The 18743-nt window shown below is 36.0% G+C and overlaps 2 protein-coding genes across 2 annotated transcripts; one reads left to right on the top strand and one right to left on the bottom strand.

Moving 5' to 3' along the window:
- Positions 1–5079: 5079 nt before the first annotated feature.
- On the top strand, positions 5080–8530 carry LOC129946961 (nicotinamide riboside kinase 1). The gene is made up of 2 exons (XM_056057346.1): positions 5080–5219; positions 7164–8530. Exon 2 carries the CDS (start codon positions 7383–7385, stop codon positions 8088–8090), a length of 708 nt encoding a protein of 235 aa, XP_055913321.1. The 5' UTR covers positions 5080–5219; positions 7164–7382; the 3' UTR covers positions 8091–8530.
- Positions 8531–13838: 5308 nt separating this feature from the next.
- Positions 13839–17491, bottom strand: LOC129945316 (striatin-interacting protein 1 homolog). The gene is made up of 4 exons (XM_056054972.1): positions 17350–17491; positions 15747–17273; positions 14267–15675; positions 13839–14173 (listed from the first exon to the last, which is right to left on the bottom strand). Exons 2-3 carry the CDS (start codon positions 17187–17189, stop codon positions 14545–14547), a joined length of 2574 nt encoding a protein of 857 aa, XP_055910947.1. The 5' UTR covers positions 17190–17273; positions 17350–17491; the 3' UTR covers positions 13839–14173; positions 14267–14544.
- Between the last annotated feature and the right edge of the window lie 1252 nt (positions 17492–18743).

Here is an 18743-nt window from a genome sequence, read left to right on the forward strand (position 1 = left end):
TTGAATCAGTGAGAATGTAATAAAACTATGAAATGTCAAAATGAGTCAGCTATTAAGATAGCAATGTAGAACAATAAATCATAAAATTCTGTAAACTAATTTCGATTTAGTATTCCAACTGAATTAATTAAAATTTGAACTTGTATATGCCAAATTCATGAGTAATGTTTGTTCACTTTAAACTCAAAAACTAGTTAACTAGTTAAAATTTCGTATGTACATATATTTCTGTGGGATTGATTTTTAATCAGTAGGGTTGATAGACCAAGATAAATAAATATCAAATCTGTTCTCATGAGCGAGTTTGGACTTGCTTTTATTCTTCCAGTTTGAATTATGCAACAGAGAATCATAAAACTCAGGCATTTGTCAAATTTGACGTTTAAGTATAAGTGCTTCTGATTTTATAAACAAAAGATAATGGCAATAGCGTGTTGGATAGGCTATGATCGCTAGGAGAAAGTTGGATATTGAGATATCTTCTAAAATTCGACTTCAAACAATGTTGGCATATAAAACCTCTTCAAATATAATTGTATTATTTTGTTAGGACTAAATTATAAAAACTTGCAAGTACTTACATAACTACACTTCTTTGTCTCTTATCTTTTTGTATATTCTTTGGTATTTTATTTCGAAGAAAACCATAATGATAACCAAGCATGATCGAACATAATTCAAACAAATGATTGGGCTGTTATGCTTAAAACGAACAATAATACTACGTGTTAATATGATGATAGTCAGAAGTTATTTTTATTGCATATCTAACAAAACTTGGCATAGGCCTTGCATTTAATAATAAAGGTGTCATGCAGTTATTTATTCCACAGTAGTGAATAGTGACAAAAATTACAAATGATAACGCATCTTGTTAATGAAAGAAACGAAGTCGAAATGAATAATAGAGGATTGCTAAATGACATCTCATCTTTAAACCAAACAATTGACGAAACTGATACAATTCACAACATGGATTCTCATAGTGTCGAAAATGAAATGACTCATAGCCGATCGCTAAACGATGCAGCATCATTAAAGCGGAAAATTGACGATAGTGACGCCGAATATAGTGAAGCTAATCCCTCAACGAAGAAGCCTGCCAGATCCGCTTCTCCCTCCTTCCTTCCTTCCTTCTAAACATCTTCAATCAACTCTAACCTTACCAACATCTTCTGTCTCAATCAAAGCAAAAGCAACTTCACCATCATCAATAGAGCCCATTACTCGCAAATGCAAACCCATCATCATCAACGTTAGCAAACTCATTGTTATTTTCATCTCTTTTAAACAAAACTCATCTAAACTCACCTATCTCATGTGGATTGAAAGTAGTAGAAGGCCATCGATCTTTATTTTTATCTAAACTTGACCCTTCAACAAACGCCCTCGATATTAAAAACTTTATTTCAAACAAGAATGATGCGTCGCTATTCAAAGTTGAGAAAATGATTCATCGAAACAACTCGAAATATGCATCTTTTAAGATAAGAGTTCACGACTCAATCTTCCACCTTCTAAACTCAACATCGCTTTGGCCAAAAGAGATCATATTACACGAATTCGAGAATAAACAAAATAATCATATAAAGTCGTCATCCTTTAACCCTTTTCAAGAGACCCGGACAATGCATTATTATCTAAGAGGCAGATTCAACAAGTTTTGATTTATTATCAAAACGTCAATGGCCTAAGGAAAAAGATCAATACGATCTATAAAAATATTAACAATCTACAACATGACATAATTACTCTTACAGAAACATTGCTAAATAATTCTTTCATAGATACCGAACTCTTTGACTCAACTTACCAAGTTTTTAGACAAGATAGGCACCAATCGAGCGACTCGGATACAGTTGGTGGTGGAATACTATTCGCGGTAAAAAACTACCTTATATGCACTTTGGTTGATACTTTTGATCTTTCTGACGTCGAAATGCTATGTATTTAAATCAAATTGGAAACAGGTTATCTCTTTATCCAAGATCTAGCAGTTTTGTCTATGAAAATTGCATACATTTAACTGAGAAGATCCACGACCAAATGGAACATCATGATGAACTGCTGATCGTAGGTGATTTCAATCTTCCGAACCTCAACTGGACAAAATCATCAGATTTCAACTATTGTACACCTATCAGTGCAACGAGCACCAATGAATTCACAATTATTGATGGTTTTGCTTCTTGTGGACTTGTTCAATTTAATGGGGTTGCCAATCAAAACAACAAATATTTGGACCTAATATTTTTCTCCGACACGATAAATACTGATATAGCTGTATCTCCAGCCGATGTTAAACTAGTAGAAGAAGACCGTCACCATCGAGCTTTAAATATATCACTGAATATAAATGTGTGCAATAACTCTAATACATCAAATGAAAAACTTGAATTCAATTTTAAAAAATGTAACTTTAATGAACTAACTAACTTATTGTGTAATGTTGACTGGAATCAACTGCTTTTAAATCGTAATATTGATGACATGTGTCTAAATTTGTATAGGATTATTTTTAACTGTTTTTATGAAACTACGCCATTACGGAAATCTCGCTATAAATCTAAAACTTCACCATGGTTTGACACTCAATTAAAAAACTTAAAAAATGAAAGAAATAAGGCATGGCTAAAATTTAGTAAAACTAGAACAGAAGAAGACTTCAGGATTTACTCCGAACTTAAAAATATTTTCATTGACTACTCCAATATTCTATACTCTGACTATTTTATAAAAATTGAAAATGAATTGAAACAGACCCCAAAAAACTTCTGGGATTTCGTGAAAAGTAAAAGAAAAACTGACGGTTACCCAAACTCTATTTCTCTTAATAACACAACAAGTCATGACTCCCAAATAATTTCAAATATGTTTGCTAATTTCTTCAAAGATGCTTTCGACGTGCCTCCTTCTTTTCAAATTCCCGATTCGTTCTTTCCAGCCCAAAATTATCCACACCTTAACTCACTTGACTTGACATTATATGAGGATTCAATTGTTCGTTGTGTCTCAGAACTTGATGACTGTTTTCACCCTGGCCCTGATGGAGTACCATCATGTGTTTAAAAAAAATATGTGTCTCGTTTATCGTACCCTCTCTTTGTTTTGTTCAATGAATCTCTTAGAAGTTCAATTTTCCCACTATTATGGAGAAGTGCATTTATAACTCCGATTCATAAAAAAGGGTCTAAGAATGAAATAAAGAATTACCGTCCGATTGCCAAACTTTCCGTTATTCCCAAACTATTCATTAAGTCCATTATCTGTAAGATGTTATCCTTTAATTGTAATTCAATTGTATGTGAAAATCAACATGGTTTCGTCCAGAATAAATCAACAATTACAAACCTACTTCACTTCACTTCTTTCTGCCTAGACTCCTTCGAAGATCGTAAGCAAGTAGATTGCGTATTCACAGATTTCAGTAAAGCCTTTGACAAATTGTGTCACAAGACAAATTCTTGACGTGGATCTCGTCTTATCTTAAAAACAGAAGTTATAGCGTTATATTCAGAAATGAATTCTCCGACCAATTTTACGTCAACTCTGGTGTTCCACAGGGTAGCCATTTAGGTCCTTTATTATTTATCTTATATATAAATGACATAACATCTGTTATAAAAAACTCCTCCGTTTTAATATAAGCTGATGACATTCAAATTTTCGAATCTATAAGTTCAATTAATGACTGCTCACAGCTTCAAGAAGATCTTCATAGTTTTAGGGAATGGTGCGATACAAACCGACTTTTATTGAATATTGACAAATGTAAAACTATGTGTCTTACACGCAAAAAAAAAACAATTATAGATTATAACTATTTATTAGATTCTTCCTCCCTTTGTAAGCTTTCCGTTTTCTCTGATTTAGATTGTTATTCTTGACAGTAAATTAACGTTCTGTGATCATAATAACTTTATAGTTAAAAAGCTAACAAAATTCTAGGTTTTATTAAACGTTTTTCTCGTGACTTTCGTGACCCCTGCGTCTTAAAACTTCTTTATGTATCATTTGTCAGGCCAATACTTGAATACGGCTGTGTTATATTGGCACCATACTATTCAGTCCATATTGACAGACTTGAAAGTATCCAAAAAAGATCTCTGCGTTTTTGTCTTCGTTTTCTTCCGTTATCCCAAATATTCACACCACCTCCTTATTCTCAGAGACTTTTGCTAATAAACCTTCCTACAGTTTCACAACATAGACAATATCTCCCATTTTGTTTCATTTTAAATTTAATTAATGGTTCTATTTTATCCGCAACAGCTCTGAATCGTCTAAATTTTAGCTATAGTGAAACTAGCATAAGAAGACAGATACCTTTATGTCCGATCTTTAGCAGAACTAACTATGGTATGAATAGCCCTTTATATCAATTGATTTCAGTCTTCAATAAATTGTATAATTTAATTTCATCTGTTAATGACAATGTTAAAAGAAAACAATTTAAAGCAAGCTTTTTTAATATGTTATAGTATTTATTTATTTATATGTTAATTAAAATTTTAAATTAAAAATTATGTAAATAGCTATAAGTTTATAGCATCATCATCAACCAAACCCGTCTACAAACACAGCGAGTGGACGAGGGACTTGACAATTTTTAATTCGTTTTGAACGTACTATTTCAAAACAATGATCGAACTGTCATTGCCAATTTATTTTGTAAACTCAAAATTTTCACCACGGTAAAGTACACGAACGAGCAAGGTCAGCAGAGAGTCGCAACTATTAGAACGTTAAATCCAATCAAAGGCATCCGTCAATTTCACGTGTAAGGATCTTTCTTTACAACCATATAAGATTAAGCTCAAGAATTCAACTTTAGACTATTTCAAACGACAAAAAACAAAAACGTTTAAAGAAGCAGTTACTGATACATTCACCAACTTTTGTAGATTAAACTTTTCTAAACGTTATGGAAGAAGATCACTGAGTAAATAAAAAAAAAAATTTATTACAGTGTGTATAAGTCGCTAAGAGCCTGAACTGTCAAACAAAAAATTGTGTTTCTTTTTTACGTTCAGAACTTCAAATTTTGGGTTTCTTTTCTAGATTTGATCGTGTTCTAAGCTTGTTCAGAGCGTGATCTATGAGCTCAGAATAAAATATTTGAGCAGACCGAGTTGGATACTGAATACAAATATTTGACAGGTGAAATTGAAGAAAAAAAATCAAGCATTAAAATAGCGCTAGTCGGGCAAGGGCAGAAGGTAAGTTTATATAAGAAATGGTTTTATTCCTGGAAGCTTGAAATGGACAATAAAAACAATCAAAGACTTTTAATTTAAGCTTTGAATGGGCGCATTCACTAATGTTGTCACAACGTAGTGAAGTCATTCTGATTGGCTTCTTCTAAATACAAAACTAGTTAAAATGTCCGTTCCGACATAGTGTACAAATTTCGGCTACACAGTTGGTGGAGAATGATTTTGACGTTCCACAATCACTTAAATTTGGTCTTAAATTTGATTTTATTGAATTTTAAAACACAAAAGATTATTTACATACATAAAGTATCAAATCAAAAATGTTTATTATTTTATATATTTGCATTTTTCAGTAATATGAGAGTTCTGAATTGACTAGCTTTGTAGTGAAATTTTGCATTCACAAATCTAGTTAAATTTTGACTATGGCACTAGATTTATGAATGCGCCCAATCTTATTTCTTGTTTCTGAAGAAAATGACAAATAAATTGAAATGTCAAAAAGTGATAGCTTAAATTTTCAGGTGTGTTTCAAAAATAATTGTTAACACTCAGAACGCGCTTTGTTCAGAGGATGTTCAGAGCATGCTTGATATGATCGGACTCTATTCAGAGCTCTATTCTGAGTTAAAAAAGAAAAACGCCTATTTTTGTGCACTTCAGAATTTCAGAAAGTAGTTAGCTTATAGCAAGCTTCAAACTCTAATCAGAGGCTCATCATAAGTACATGTGTTAGTTCTTAGTAAGATAATAATACAAATAAAGCCTAACACACGCACGAAATACAAAACATAATTAACATTTAACATGAATTAATTCAGAACAACAAAAAATAAAATAAAGACATTTACGATAGTCTAGCACTGGTTCTAAACAATGCATTACATTGTTATATTTAAATTCCTTTTTTGATAACCCAGCTTTTTTGGATCAGCCGTTTTATTACACTTAAACACACACTAAAAAAAAAACAAATATTCGGATATCCTATTTATCTGAGACTTTACACAACCAATAGATGAAATGCATTTGACTTTTTACAAAGAAGCAAAATCTAAATTTCCTTTTACAAATAGAAATAAAACTCAAAAACAACACTTTATTTTAAAGAACATTTTAAAAATAACGACCACAAATAAATTCACATCCGGTAGTTTCCCTAAAAAAAACTCATTCACAATAACAATACACATAACTTACTTCTTTATGTTAACCCATTCATCAACCATCTCTGACAGCTGTCAGAATTCAGAGCGAAGATAGAAATAATACACAAACAAAACCAAAACCGAAACAGAAAGAAACCACCTCGCGCAACGTGCTTCGCGAAATTAACATTTTTTGTTTACTTTCTTCTTGCAATTGGAAACGTCGCATTAGAAAAAATCACCCAACCACAGCTGCTCCGGCTCCACCTGTTTCGGCTTTGGTTTCCTTCCTATTCAAAAGAAAACATCAAAAAGTGACCAAGATCAAGATTGTTAAGTCTTAAAAACACAAATCAAAGTTCAAAAGCCACTAATCACATTCCATAGTCGCGCAATAAATCTTCAATATTAGAGAACTTCTCATTGGCTCGAGCAGCATTAGAATTAGAACTATAAAAAGAAAAGGGCTAGAGAAAACTCATTTCTTATTTCGTTCTTGTTTTACGTAATATGCTTCCATAAAAAAGCTCTCTAATTAATTTATAGTTTAGTCTGCCTTGGTTTAATGGCTACGAATGCTTTCATCGGGAAACTAATTGCCAGTGTAGTTCTAACAATTGTTCTCTATTATTTCTTCTGGGTGTTTGTTCTGCCTTTCATGCTCATTGAAGAGGGTAAGTGCTCAGCTCAGTGTCAATCAGAAGCGGTATTCCATTGTATTTTAATTTAAAATAATTCCGTTCCTTCTCTTCCTCTTAAACGAACTAATTGAGAACAAAATATTTGTTTGTATTCACAGATAATATTATACATTCGTTCTTTCTACCGCTGCAATACGCTTTTGCGATTCCTGCCGCCTTCGGGGTTTGTTTCGTTGGAGGACTGACAGTCTTCACTTTGTACCACATATGGGATCACGTTAGTTTCTTCTAGGAAGACAAAACTGGTTTCTGTTTGCGAGAGATGAGAAACGCATGCATAAATTTGGAAGACAACAGCAATTAAAGTGAAGACAATCATGCCACCTCAGTGGTTAGTAATTGGAGTTTCTGGGATTACGTGCGGAGGCAAGACCTCTCTAGCGCTCAGTTTGAGGGACTTTTTTATCAATCGTCGCACGGCGCGTCTATGGAACTCGAAGTATGTAATCAATGATGTGCAGTTAATAAGCCAGGATGATTATTTTTTGCCGGTAGACGATTTGCGTCACAAATGGGTGGACAAGTTGAATGCCATAAACTTCGAAGTTATCACAGCTCTGGACATGAAGCAGATGCTCTCCGACATCACATGGACCATGAAAGGACGCTACCTTGCGATGGACAACTCAACTATGTCCTCTACCACTCCGCCCGACTACCTAGTCGAGATCACGACATTCCAGAATGCAACTAAACTAAACATTCTCATTATCGAAGGCTTCCTTATATTCAATCAGCCGGAGTTGCTGCAGATTTGCCAACTGAAGTTCCACTTCCATTTGCCCTACGAGAAGTGTTTTGCGCGGCGGGAACTTCGCACCTACGATCCACCCGATGTAACCGGCTATTTCGAGATGTGTGTTTGGCCGTTCTACGAGAAGAACTTTGCCGAATTCAGGGAGCGCAAGGACTTGATCATACTCAATGGTGAAATGTGCAAGGAGAAGATTTTCAAATACGTCTTGCAACGAATCAATGTGTATTTGAGCGAAATGATGACCAGTCCATGTTTGATGGATCAATAGATTTGAAAACTTTATCTCAATTGTAATCCCTCTGGTTCACTATTACTCCTTAAAAGAGTAAGAGGCCCACAATGAATTTCATGTTTTATGAAATGTACTTGATGATGCTCTATTAGCGGGATTGATTTTTCGAGGGAATGGATTTTAATGGAGGTCTATACCAGTTCTTTAGATTTTGTAGGATTTAGGATATTTATATTTTTGTAACAATATCGACGGCACAGGTGCTGTATTTTCAGAAATTAACACACACAAACGGAACATGATATCTTCTCATGGTGGAAGCATGTTTGAATTTTCTATTGTTTTTTTCACATAGGTTTTAAGTAATTTATCATCTTATTAATTTAATTCTTATGTTCTTATTTTAACATATTAAATATTTACCACAAAGGCTATTAGAATGTATATGTATGTATAATAAATATGTATGTACCTAAGCATTAGTTTATTTAATTTCAAGTTCGATTTTCGCAACAGGAAAAATATTGAAACTGATAAGAATAACCTTTCATGAATAGACGCAGGTTTTTAGGTCGTGATGTTGATTGTTGATTTTTGTTTCACTAGGGTCTCTCGTGGAAATACGTAATTAAATAAAATGATAATGGCGTAACTAGTGACTATACATTACTTACGTACAAAGCACCGTTGCTTAAAATTGCCTGAGATTATTTCTATAGTGAAATCCATATACGACTCTTTATCAGCCTTACTAAAATAAAACAATAGATGATTATTATCACTACTGCAAAAATCTGTTTATCGATTCATTTGGCAGTTAGTTTTTAAATATTGTTTATCTTTCGAGTGGAAGGAGTTTCCTACCGTTAATTATACAGAGTAACGCACGGCATATGATGGGATTTGAATTCTATAACGTGGTATTGTTTTGAAAATGATTATGGGACAGTTTTAAGCAGTCTGTTTAAGTTACTAAAATTTAGTCTATCCAAGCGACTACGGTAAAAAATAGGCTTCTAAATGTTGTTTATACCTCACATCAAGAGTAGTTCTTTTGATTCATGTACATTTCCTACCATGATCATAACAATACCTGAAAATTCTTGCTTTTGAAGACGATCCCAGCTCCTGGAAGGCCTCAATTACCGACATTAAAACGAACACCATTGAAATATAGAAACTTAAAGAACTTAATAACGACTAGGAAAATAGATTTTTTTTTTAGATTAGATTTTTATTGGTTCATATTTTTTCTTTTTAGAGATTGAATACAATATTTAGGATACATAAAATCGTTTGAGCATGGCATTTGCCGTCTGCCAGATTGACAATACAATATAAACTCTATATATGTGTTTGATAAAATTACATTTTTAATTTAATAGTTCAGTCTCTATTTTACTTAAGGATTAAGATTCCGTTTGCATATTTTTTTTTTAACTTTTGGTAAGTTATAATTTCAAAAATCACCGTTTTTAATTCTGTTCCTATATCTAAGAGCAGTTTTTAGGAAATCATACAATAAATCAACATTCATTTGATTTAATAAGAAAATATGTACAATATTCTTCGGTTAAGGTATCATTTCCAAATAAGTTTCTTCTTATTTCACGCAAAACTGGACACCTTCCCAAGAAAAGAATGATGTTTTCACGTTCTCGCCGGTTGCATAAATCGCATAAAATCGGTAATTTAATTCTATGTGGTATGTAATTGAGTAGCAGCAATTCGCCTCGTAATCGGAACATCATTGAAATTGTGCTTATATTATTTTCATCTTTGAAGTAGTTGTTTTCGTTGAAAGTGTAATTCAGGCGATTATATATAGTTCGGTGAAGAGATCCTGCTGCTTCTTCCTCTTGTTTTTCCCTATATCTAAGGTCTACTTTTTTTATAAGGTCGTACAATAAGGGTCTCGCAGTACTTGGATCATCTATATTTATATCAAGTACAAATCCACACTCTTCAGCTAAACATTCCCATTCTTTAAAAAATCCTCTTTTGCTTTGCACCACTTGAATGGCGACCATCTTAGGGAGCCGGTGATCAAGCAATTGCATGACACGGAGAACATAGTCAACTTGTAGTTTGAGTGTTTTAATTAGTAACGGAGGCAACCCAGTCTCAATCATAAGCATATAGTTCGGTGCGTTGGGGGGGAGATGAAATGCTCGTTTCAGGTAGTACCTTAAAAGTTTCTCAACCGATTCATATTCTGAACCTCCCCATACCTGTGCAGCATAAAAGATGATTGATTCCGCTACAGTTTCAAAGACCCGATATTTACTACTGTGCCTTATGAATTTGTTGTTGAAGCAATTTTTCCAGATAGCGTTTATTGCAGTTTTCGCCTTAGATAATTTATCTTTTAAATGTTTATCCATTTTCATATTTTGTATGAATAGTACACCAAGATATTTGTATTCTTTGACAACCTCAACAGCATTCCCTTCGTAATACCATTTCTCGTTTGCGCTAGTTCTGCCTGCTCCCTTTCAAATTACCATAACTTTGGACTTATCCGGATTAACCATAAGATTCCACAACTTACAGAATTCTTGGAGCTTATTTAACATTAACTGTAGAGTTTCAGGTGGGTTTGCCATCATCACTACATCATCTGCAAAAAGAAGGGCTTTAATTTGCAGGCCCGCAAATTCTATACCACCAAATTATATACCACCAGGGCTTAGTGGACAGCCTTGTCTGACTCCTGTTTTGGTTGCAAACCACTCTGATCTATTAGCACCATTCCATACTGACGATTTCGTATCTCGATAGATATTTTGAATGAGTTGACCAAATTTTAAGGACATTCCAAGCCCGTACAGCTTGTACATTAGGGCATCCCGGTCGACCGTGTCGAACGCTGCTCTAAAATCCACGAAGATGACATACAACTTTTTACTTCTTGCGAGGTATGAGTCAGCAATACTTTTGAACACGAAAATGTGATCAATAGTAGAGTAGCCCGATCTGAAGCCCGCCTGAAATTCACTTAAGAGATTTTTTGATGAAATCCACATTTTGAGCCGATTCTGGAGTACTGAAGTGAAAATTTTGTAGGAGGCATTTAGAAAGGAAATACCTCTGTAATTCGCAGGATTCATTGCACAACCTTTCTTGTAAATGGGGAACACTAAAGATTCCTTAAACTGTTCAGGTATTACACCATTTTCCATGACGCTGTTAATTAGGCCGGTTAGCATCTGAATAAGATTATTCGATCCGTACTTGTAAAATTCTACAGGTATCCTATCCGATCCAGCTGCTTTTCCATCCTTAAATCCATTGACAATAGAAGAAACTTCTTGGTGAATCTTAATTAGGCTCTTGAAAGTTAGGTGGGGCGTAATGGTACTTGGATATCTCGTTTGATGTTGGGTTTAAAAGTTGCTGGAAATGGTTCTGCAAAACTTGCGGGCTTAAGCTGTTGTCAATAATATATTACTAGGAAAATATTAAGACTATAATGACCGTCATTTGGTCGATACACTACTTAAAATTTTTAAAACTTAGAGTCCCATTTAGTTAGAGAAGAAAATTGGTTTACGTTTTTATGATTTTTCAAATCCTTTCAACTTGCCTGTTTCACCCTGTATTTTGAAAGGTATTCTTTTTTGGAAAAACAGAGCGATGTTGTTTGATGAAAAGCCGTGTTCTTTAATTTTGTATTTTTTGTTTAATTTGAAACTATAGTTTATAAATTGAATATTTATTTATTTATTATTCTAAGATATGTGTAGAAAGATTTGAAATCGAGATAATCTCTTATTTATTTTTTAATATCGTATTCTTCTAAAAATGTTTAGATAACTTATTTCGAGTTTTATAATATTATTTGTAAGAGCCAAACAACAAGTTGAACTCAACATAAGGATTTTTATTCCCAACTGGTGATTTTATTTTTCTTCACTCAAGGTTGACGGTTTCAAATTTCGATTATAAACTCTAAAGGCCCAACTATAATAGGCATAAGCAAACATAAGCTTATGTCAAAAACCCAACGATAATTCACTTAAGTTAGCGAAATTACTGCATAGCCATAATGCAATTTTGCTCACGTATCTAAATGTCAGATTTTACTTATGCGGCGAGCGACTGGGATCGCTCTTGCTTAAGTGTGCTTAAGTTAACGAACCTGAGAAAAATTGAACGAAACGGTGCTAGACTCCATTATGTTCACTCGTATTGAGATTCTTTGTATTCGCACTTATGCGCGCATATGCTAGCTTATGCCTATTATAGTTGGGCCTTAAGCCATAAAGAATTGTGTACATTGAAATCGCCCGTAACAACGATTTCAGTGCGAGGATATGACGAAACAATTCTTTGGATGGAATCAAACAAAGCATCAAATTTACGAGAAGTTGATACTCTGTCTAAATTTGGGCTTCGATAAAGGAAGCAGTAGTGAATGATTTGCTTATTCGCGGAGAATTTAAACCACATATAATTAAAAAAGGAAATGGTGCAAAGACCATATTGTGGTAAGAGCTGATAAGCAACATCATTCCTAATGTATATGGCGAGGCCATGGTGGGAAAAGAATAAAGGCACCAAGCTATACCCATGAATAAAAAATTCAGCAGGATCGGAATCCTCACCTACTTGGGTTTCACTTATTGCCAAAACAGCTGGCCTGTATGAAACAGTATATAGCGGTATGGCAACACAAAATTTGCCTTAGACCACGCATATTACAATAACTACTCCGAATTGTCCAGTCATTGCAAATAAAAAAATGTCTTAAACCAATACAGATAGAGATGGAAATAAAATTCACTAAATTGAAACACAAAATAATTATCAATACCCTTAACTGCTAGTGCTATGCCTTAGCAGTGCAAAACAGTAATGGCTGAAACACAAACACGCTTCAGCTTCGGCTTCGCCTTACGTTTAAGAGTTCAGCCATAGGATTTCAATGCATGCTATCACAATGGAGCTTCGACTCACGTTTTAATTTGACAATCGTAAGGAAAAGAACGTAATGTAACATAATGTGACTCCAAACGGAAGCTCTAGTTCATGGCTGAATCAGCTTCAGCTTCGTCTGCGTTACGGTAGGCCTGCTTCGAGGTTGCTTTGAATGACATTTCTATTATTTCATTCCTCCAAAGAGCAAATATTTTGTTTGTTGACATTTTTTTACAGCTGATGAGCTGTCAGACAAAGCTAATGTTCAGATAATTGAACTAGAGCTTCCGTTTGGAGTCACATTACGTTACATTACGTTCTTTTCCTTACGATTGTCAAACGAAACGTGAGGTCGAAGCTCCATTGTGATAGCATGCATTGAAATCCTATGGCTGAACTCGTAAACGTCAGACGAAGCTGATGCGTGTTTGTGATTCAGCCATAAATTCAGTTCAAATAATCTGCTGAAACACAGATTAGCATTTATGCACCAAGAGAGTGTTTAAAAAGTGTAGTTAGAGGCTTTGACAGAGAATGCATGCATTTTTTTGGAATAACTGATGCGACGCCATCAGGACCAGGGCTATAAAGTTTTCTTTGAAGCTTACGATTTTGGCAAGTACCATTTCTTTAGTTATTGTAAAAGATAAAAGTGAGGTTTGAGAGGAACCATCTAAATAACTAAAGTAGTGAGGATCAGGATCATGAAGATATTCAGTATAAGATTTGCTAAAGTATTTAGCAAATAGATTTGTTATAGTTTGTGGATCTGAGGAGATTATGTTGGAGAAACGAATTGAAGGTGGAAACCCATCACATTTTAGAACCAAGCATCCAGAACCAAGTCAAATAATATAACAACCATTCAGTTATAACTAACATTTATAATTATTATTGTTTGCAATGTATAGCAATTTTTTTTTTTTTTTGTAATACAATTTTGCTTACATAATTTGTTAAATGTTTGTTTTTGTATATAATAATTATATTCCTAATTGATTTTTGTTTTGTTTTGTTGTTTAGTGGTTATCATTTTATATAATAATTGTTTATGTATATACTGTAACTTCGCTATTAATAAACTATATAAATTTGAAATGAATGTTTAGCCGAATGAAATTAAGCTAAAATAAAATGGGAAACGGCAAACGAAAAGACGACGACGAACAGGACCATAGAAATCAAGAAAGCCAAAGTAACTGCAATGAAAAGGAAAACAAAGGAAATGATTCAAACATTGTTGGATTGGTGAATTGATGAAATATTACAAAACAAAAAAAAAGAGTACTCACCTTAGAACGATAGCAAAAGAATACTATCAAAATAAATAAAAACATAAACAAAGTTTTTCGAATAGAGTTGAGTTTAGTTCGCATATCAAGCAGCGTCTAGGAGTGAAATGGAAGAAACATTTACTTGAAGAAAACGAAAGCCTATTTCATCGATCGTGGATGGGGGAAGAGGGCAGGAAGGGGAAAGAGTGAGTGAGAATAACATTGGCATTTGAATGCATGAATGAATGGTGTTGTTGTTGCTTTTGCTGAAACAAGGCGGGATCTATATTTAATTCTTAAATCGAGTCCCAGTCAATCTGAGTATTGTAGACTTCATCCTGCAGCCACAAAGTATAGTTGGACTTAAAGTTATCCGTCAGTTCGATCTTCTTGTCCCACCATCCGCTATGCCCGAAGAAGGCAAAATCAGCGTGCGAGAGGATTTCGTCGTTGGGGAATACGCCGTCGTTAGCTTCATTGTATTGACTTTGTCCCACAGTGTTGGGGTCGGTTCCTGCTCCGCCCATGCCATTGCCCATGATGGCGTTCTCGGCATTAGCCGTATTGCCATTGCTGCCTGCGCCGCACTTCTGCATGGCCTCTGGGTAGCGGCGCAAGTTGAAGCGATCCACACACGCCCTCAAAGTGCACTCTTCCGCCTGGAAGTCCCACGGACGGGACTCCAAGTCATTGCCGAAGGCCCAGTCGTCGTTCAGACGATGACGGACTTTCGCATAAATTGCACTCATGGTCTTCATGTTCGACTTCCGCCATTGTCGTCCCAAATACTTCGTTTGCATCTTCAGCAGCTTCAGAACGTACAGCTGCATCATAGCGTGTCGCACCTTCAGGGTCTTCTTGAGAATCGGCGCCGACTTGAACACCACCAGCATCATAACGCGCGAGTGCTTCCATTTGATCAGTTTGTTGAGAATGCGCAACAGATTGATGCAGGAGAAGACATTCCGCCACGAATACGCCAACGAGTTGTCACCATAGACCACACTCTCACCACAAGTCAGTTCCGGCTGCTCGCCAATGACGCACGACGGGAAATCCAACAGAGGAATGGCATTTTCTGAGCTAACATACTCCGTGATGGTTTGGTTGAAGAACTTCAATACTAACGGTATGCAATTGGCAAACACCAGGTGCTGCGACATGAACTCGAACTGATAGATGTGGTTGATCTTGAAGTGCTTGAGATAGAGAAGAATTATTGCCGAGACCGCTTTGACGATGATTTCTTTGTGGCGACTGACGTCGTAGGCCAATCGCGTGGATTGGGTTAGAGTCATGGGCATCTCCTTGGGCAGGACGTCGGCCATGATATTGATGCTTTCGGTTTTCGATTTGGATGTCGGAGATGCAGCGAGCAAGACTTTCAGCAATGCGATCATGTACTGCGGGAGGTTGGGCAGAATGGCCTTTTTTTGTTGGTGGAAAAGATGAGACACACAATTAGTCAGACAAACAGACAAAAACAAGAGTAACTTACCTGATAGAGGATCTCAGCTGGTGTCACCTGGATCTCGTCCTCCTGTGTTGAAATCGGGTTCCGGGCGATCTCCTCCTCTTTCCTGATTTGTATGTCGGCCAAACTTGTGTACATGTGCTTCCTGAGCGTCTTTACGCCTTCGTGAATTGGCTGCGGCAACCCAGCCAGACTCTCGTGATCATTGATCAGAGAGTAGCCAATGAACTTGTTCCTCGATATATCCAGGAACTGGTCGACGTCTTTCTGCCGCACTTTCGGGGTCCATGGCAATCGAGTTGTAATGTGAATTGGCAGCTCATTGCGCTGGTTATTTCCTGGGCAACCATTGTTCCCGACATTACCGCCACCTCCTCCGCCGCCGCCATTGTTCGAAGGATCGTCGAATGGTCTGTAGTACTGGGTGAGATCTTCCTCACCCTCGCCCGATTGCAATTCCATGTCCATTTGTTCCTGTTCGTCGAGGAACCGCTGCTTGATCAGGCTGCGGCGGAGAACGTTTCGCTTGATGTTCTGGTTGTCGAGGATGTCGGTGGCCGTGGCTGGCGGCGAACTTGCACGCATGCATTTCGTTATCTCCATTGTGTCCTCGGTGTTCGGGGGGAGATCACAGCGCATCCGGTATTCGTTTTTGAGGTTCTTCAAGACCTCCATGCCGCCCAAGCCGACTAAGGAGATCTTCCAGAGCAGAAGGAGGACCTTTTTCATGGGAAAATGGGGAGCAGCACCGCTGCAGAAGCGAGTGATCATCCCGAGGAGCTTCACAGACAACAACTCATCCCCGAATGGACTGTTGATCTCGTTCACAAACGATTCCGCGATGTTCTTGTAGTCCTCCGAGTCCTTCTCTTTCTCGTCGCGGATTGTCTCTGTGATGATGTACAAAACCGATAGGATAACTCTCAAGTCTGTGGAGTCGGCTAGGGACACATTAGAGATCTTGATGGCTGCACAGTCGGCCGAGGCAGCCGAGTCGATTTCCATGTTCAAGAGATCGATGAACGAGGCGAAGACTCCCAGCTCGTAGAGCACAATCACATTGTCCCTTGTATTCTGATGCTGTTCCTCATCCGACTGCACCTCTGCCCAGCAGCCCTGTGCAAGATATAGGATGCAGCGAGCCGCCTGCATGCGGAATGTTCGATTCGAAACTTCCAACTGGTCAATTAGCTTCATTATGATCGATTTCTGTGTGGTGAAATCTTGTTTCTGCCAGTTCGGCGGCAGATTGTACATTTCCATTTGGTCCTCGAACGCCTTCACATTTAATTGAAACTCCCCGAACTCCGTATAGCTATAGAGTTCGGCAATTTCATTCTGATACGAGTCCACGTCGCTGTAGATGAAATCCAAATCAGGTCCGTCGTAATTGCCATCGATGTCGTGTGCCTCCTGTTCGAACGAATTGTTTATCGACGAAAGCATTTCGTCCGAGTTGTTCTTCATTGTGAGGCAGTCCGACGACGGTCCCAGTCCAGTACCAGTAGCAGTCTCAGTCAGAAGTAGACCTTTTGTGATTTGGAATTATTGCTTTGGAGATGCCAGAAAAAAAAAATTGTTGGGGCGTGTTTTGTTTTGATTTAGATCATTTTCTTTAATGGGAAACCTTTTTCGTTGAATGAGATTGTTACTTCAACTCATTTAGGCCGGATATTTATCACGAAAGAAGTTTTAATTTAGTAATTTTCTTAACAATTTTAACAATGAAGAAAAAATTTCGAGAGTACAAAAAAATTTTAGTTTTTGACATAAGTGTGGATTATATTGTGTCGATGGTCAGGGATGTTTGCAGGCGTAAATGTGGATGGTGATTGTGCGACCTGCATTGCCGGCAGTTAAGGCTAAGAACTGATGCTATCAGCGAATGTTTGCAAAAATATGATTTTGTTTTTAGTCTGGCTAGAAAAACATCAAGAGATAAATATTCTTACTTGGTTTAGTCACACAAAAACTAATATTGGGTATTTTTACTGAAAATTGTTTACAACAAGTATAAAAATAGGAGTTCTAAAAAGTTTTTAGAAACAACACAAACAAAACAAACATATTTTTGACAGTTTTATGACAGCAAGGATTTGCATCACTGACAACATTTATCACAAACAAGAATGGTTTAGAATTTTAAGTTACTTGGTCTTAGTTCTTAAAGGACTCTTGTGCAACCTTATTGAATAATTTATTTAGTTACTTTAGTGAGTAGGCTCCCAGATCACAACCACTAACAACCAAATTAAAAAACGCTTAATCCACCTTTGTTCCACAGACTGGGGTTTTTTTCGTATGAGTTTTGAAAGCAAATTGTGATCAATTTTAAACACATCTAGGAATGTTGTTTGTATTGTGTCTGTTTTCTTTCCCCCTAAATTTCTTCCTGTAATACTCATCGCTTAGCACTTACACCAGAGCATACTTGGTTTCCTATATTTTTCTTTTTATTAATCTATGGAATAGGACTTAACCCTTTGTTATTCCACGTTTACTAATTTGGCTCTAAAATTTTAATTCTAACACAAAATAAATAACCTCTTATTAGTTTTGAGCAGCTGTGATCATGCCATTTGAAAACTGAAAACTAAGCTAAAATGTCCAGCCTTCGATATTTACCCAAGAGGTGGTCATAAATGACAATGGAGCCCTGTGAAAGATAAGGATTCTCCAAAATGGATTAACGACCCTAAATATGGAACACGAGAACTTATCGAAGGCATACGAGTATATACAGACATACTGCAACCGGTGGCATAGTGGTCATTTTGGTGATATCTTTTTTCAATCAATTAATTTATCTTTTTAATATCAAAATTAATTCCCTTATTGGATAACTCTGTTATAGATGGAGGACCATTTATTATAATTCTTTCTTATTCCTACTTTATAGACAGATGTCCCTACCAAAAAAATTATAATCACAAATAATAAACCATTAATGTTAAGTCTTGAGTCGATTTTAATATTTTTTAAGAGTTCATAGCATAACAAATTTTAACTACAAAATTGATT

Source organism: Eupeodes corollae, chromosome 2 (genome assembly GCF_945859685.1).
Source record: "Eupeodes corollae chromosome 2, idEupCoro1.1, whole genome shotgun sequence".
Classification (NCBI taxonomy): Eukaryota; Metazoa; Arthropoda; class Insecta; order Diptera; family Syrphidae; genus Eupeodes; species Eupeodes corollae.

Coding starts and splice junctions, on each gene's coding strand:
- LOC129946961 (XM_056057346.1), top strand. CDS start 7,383: ATGCCACCTCAGTGGTTAGTAATTGGAGTTTCTGGGATTACGTGCGGA.
- LOC129945316 (XM_056054972.1), bottom strand. CDS start 17,189: ATGAAGAACAACTCGGACGAAATGCTTTCGTCGATAAACAATTCGTTC. Junction 15,676..15,746: donor CAGCTGAGATCCTCTATCAG/GTAAGTTACTCT, acceptor CAACAAAAAAAG/GCCATTCTGCCCAACCTCCC.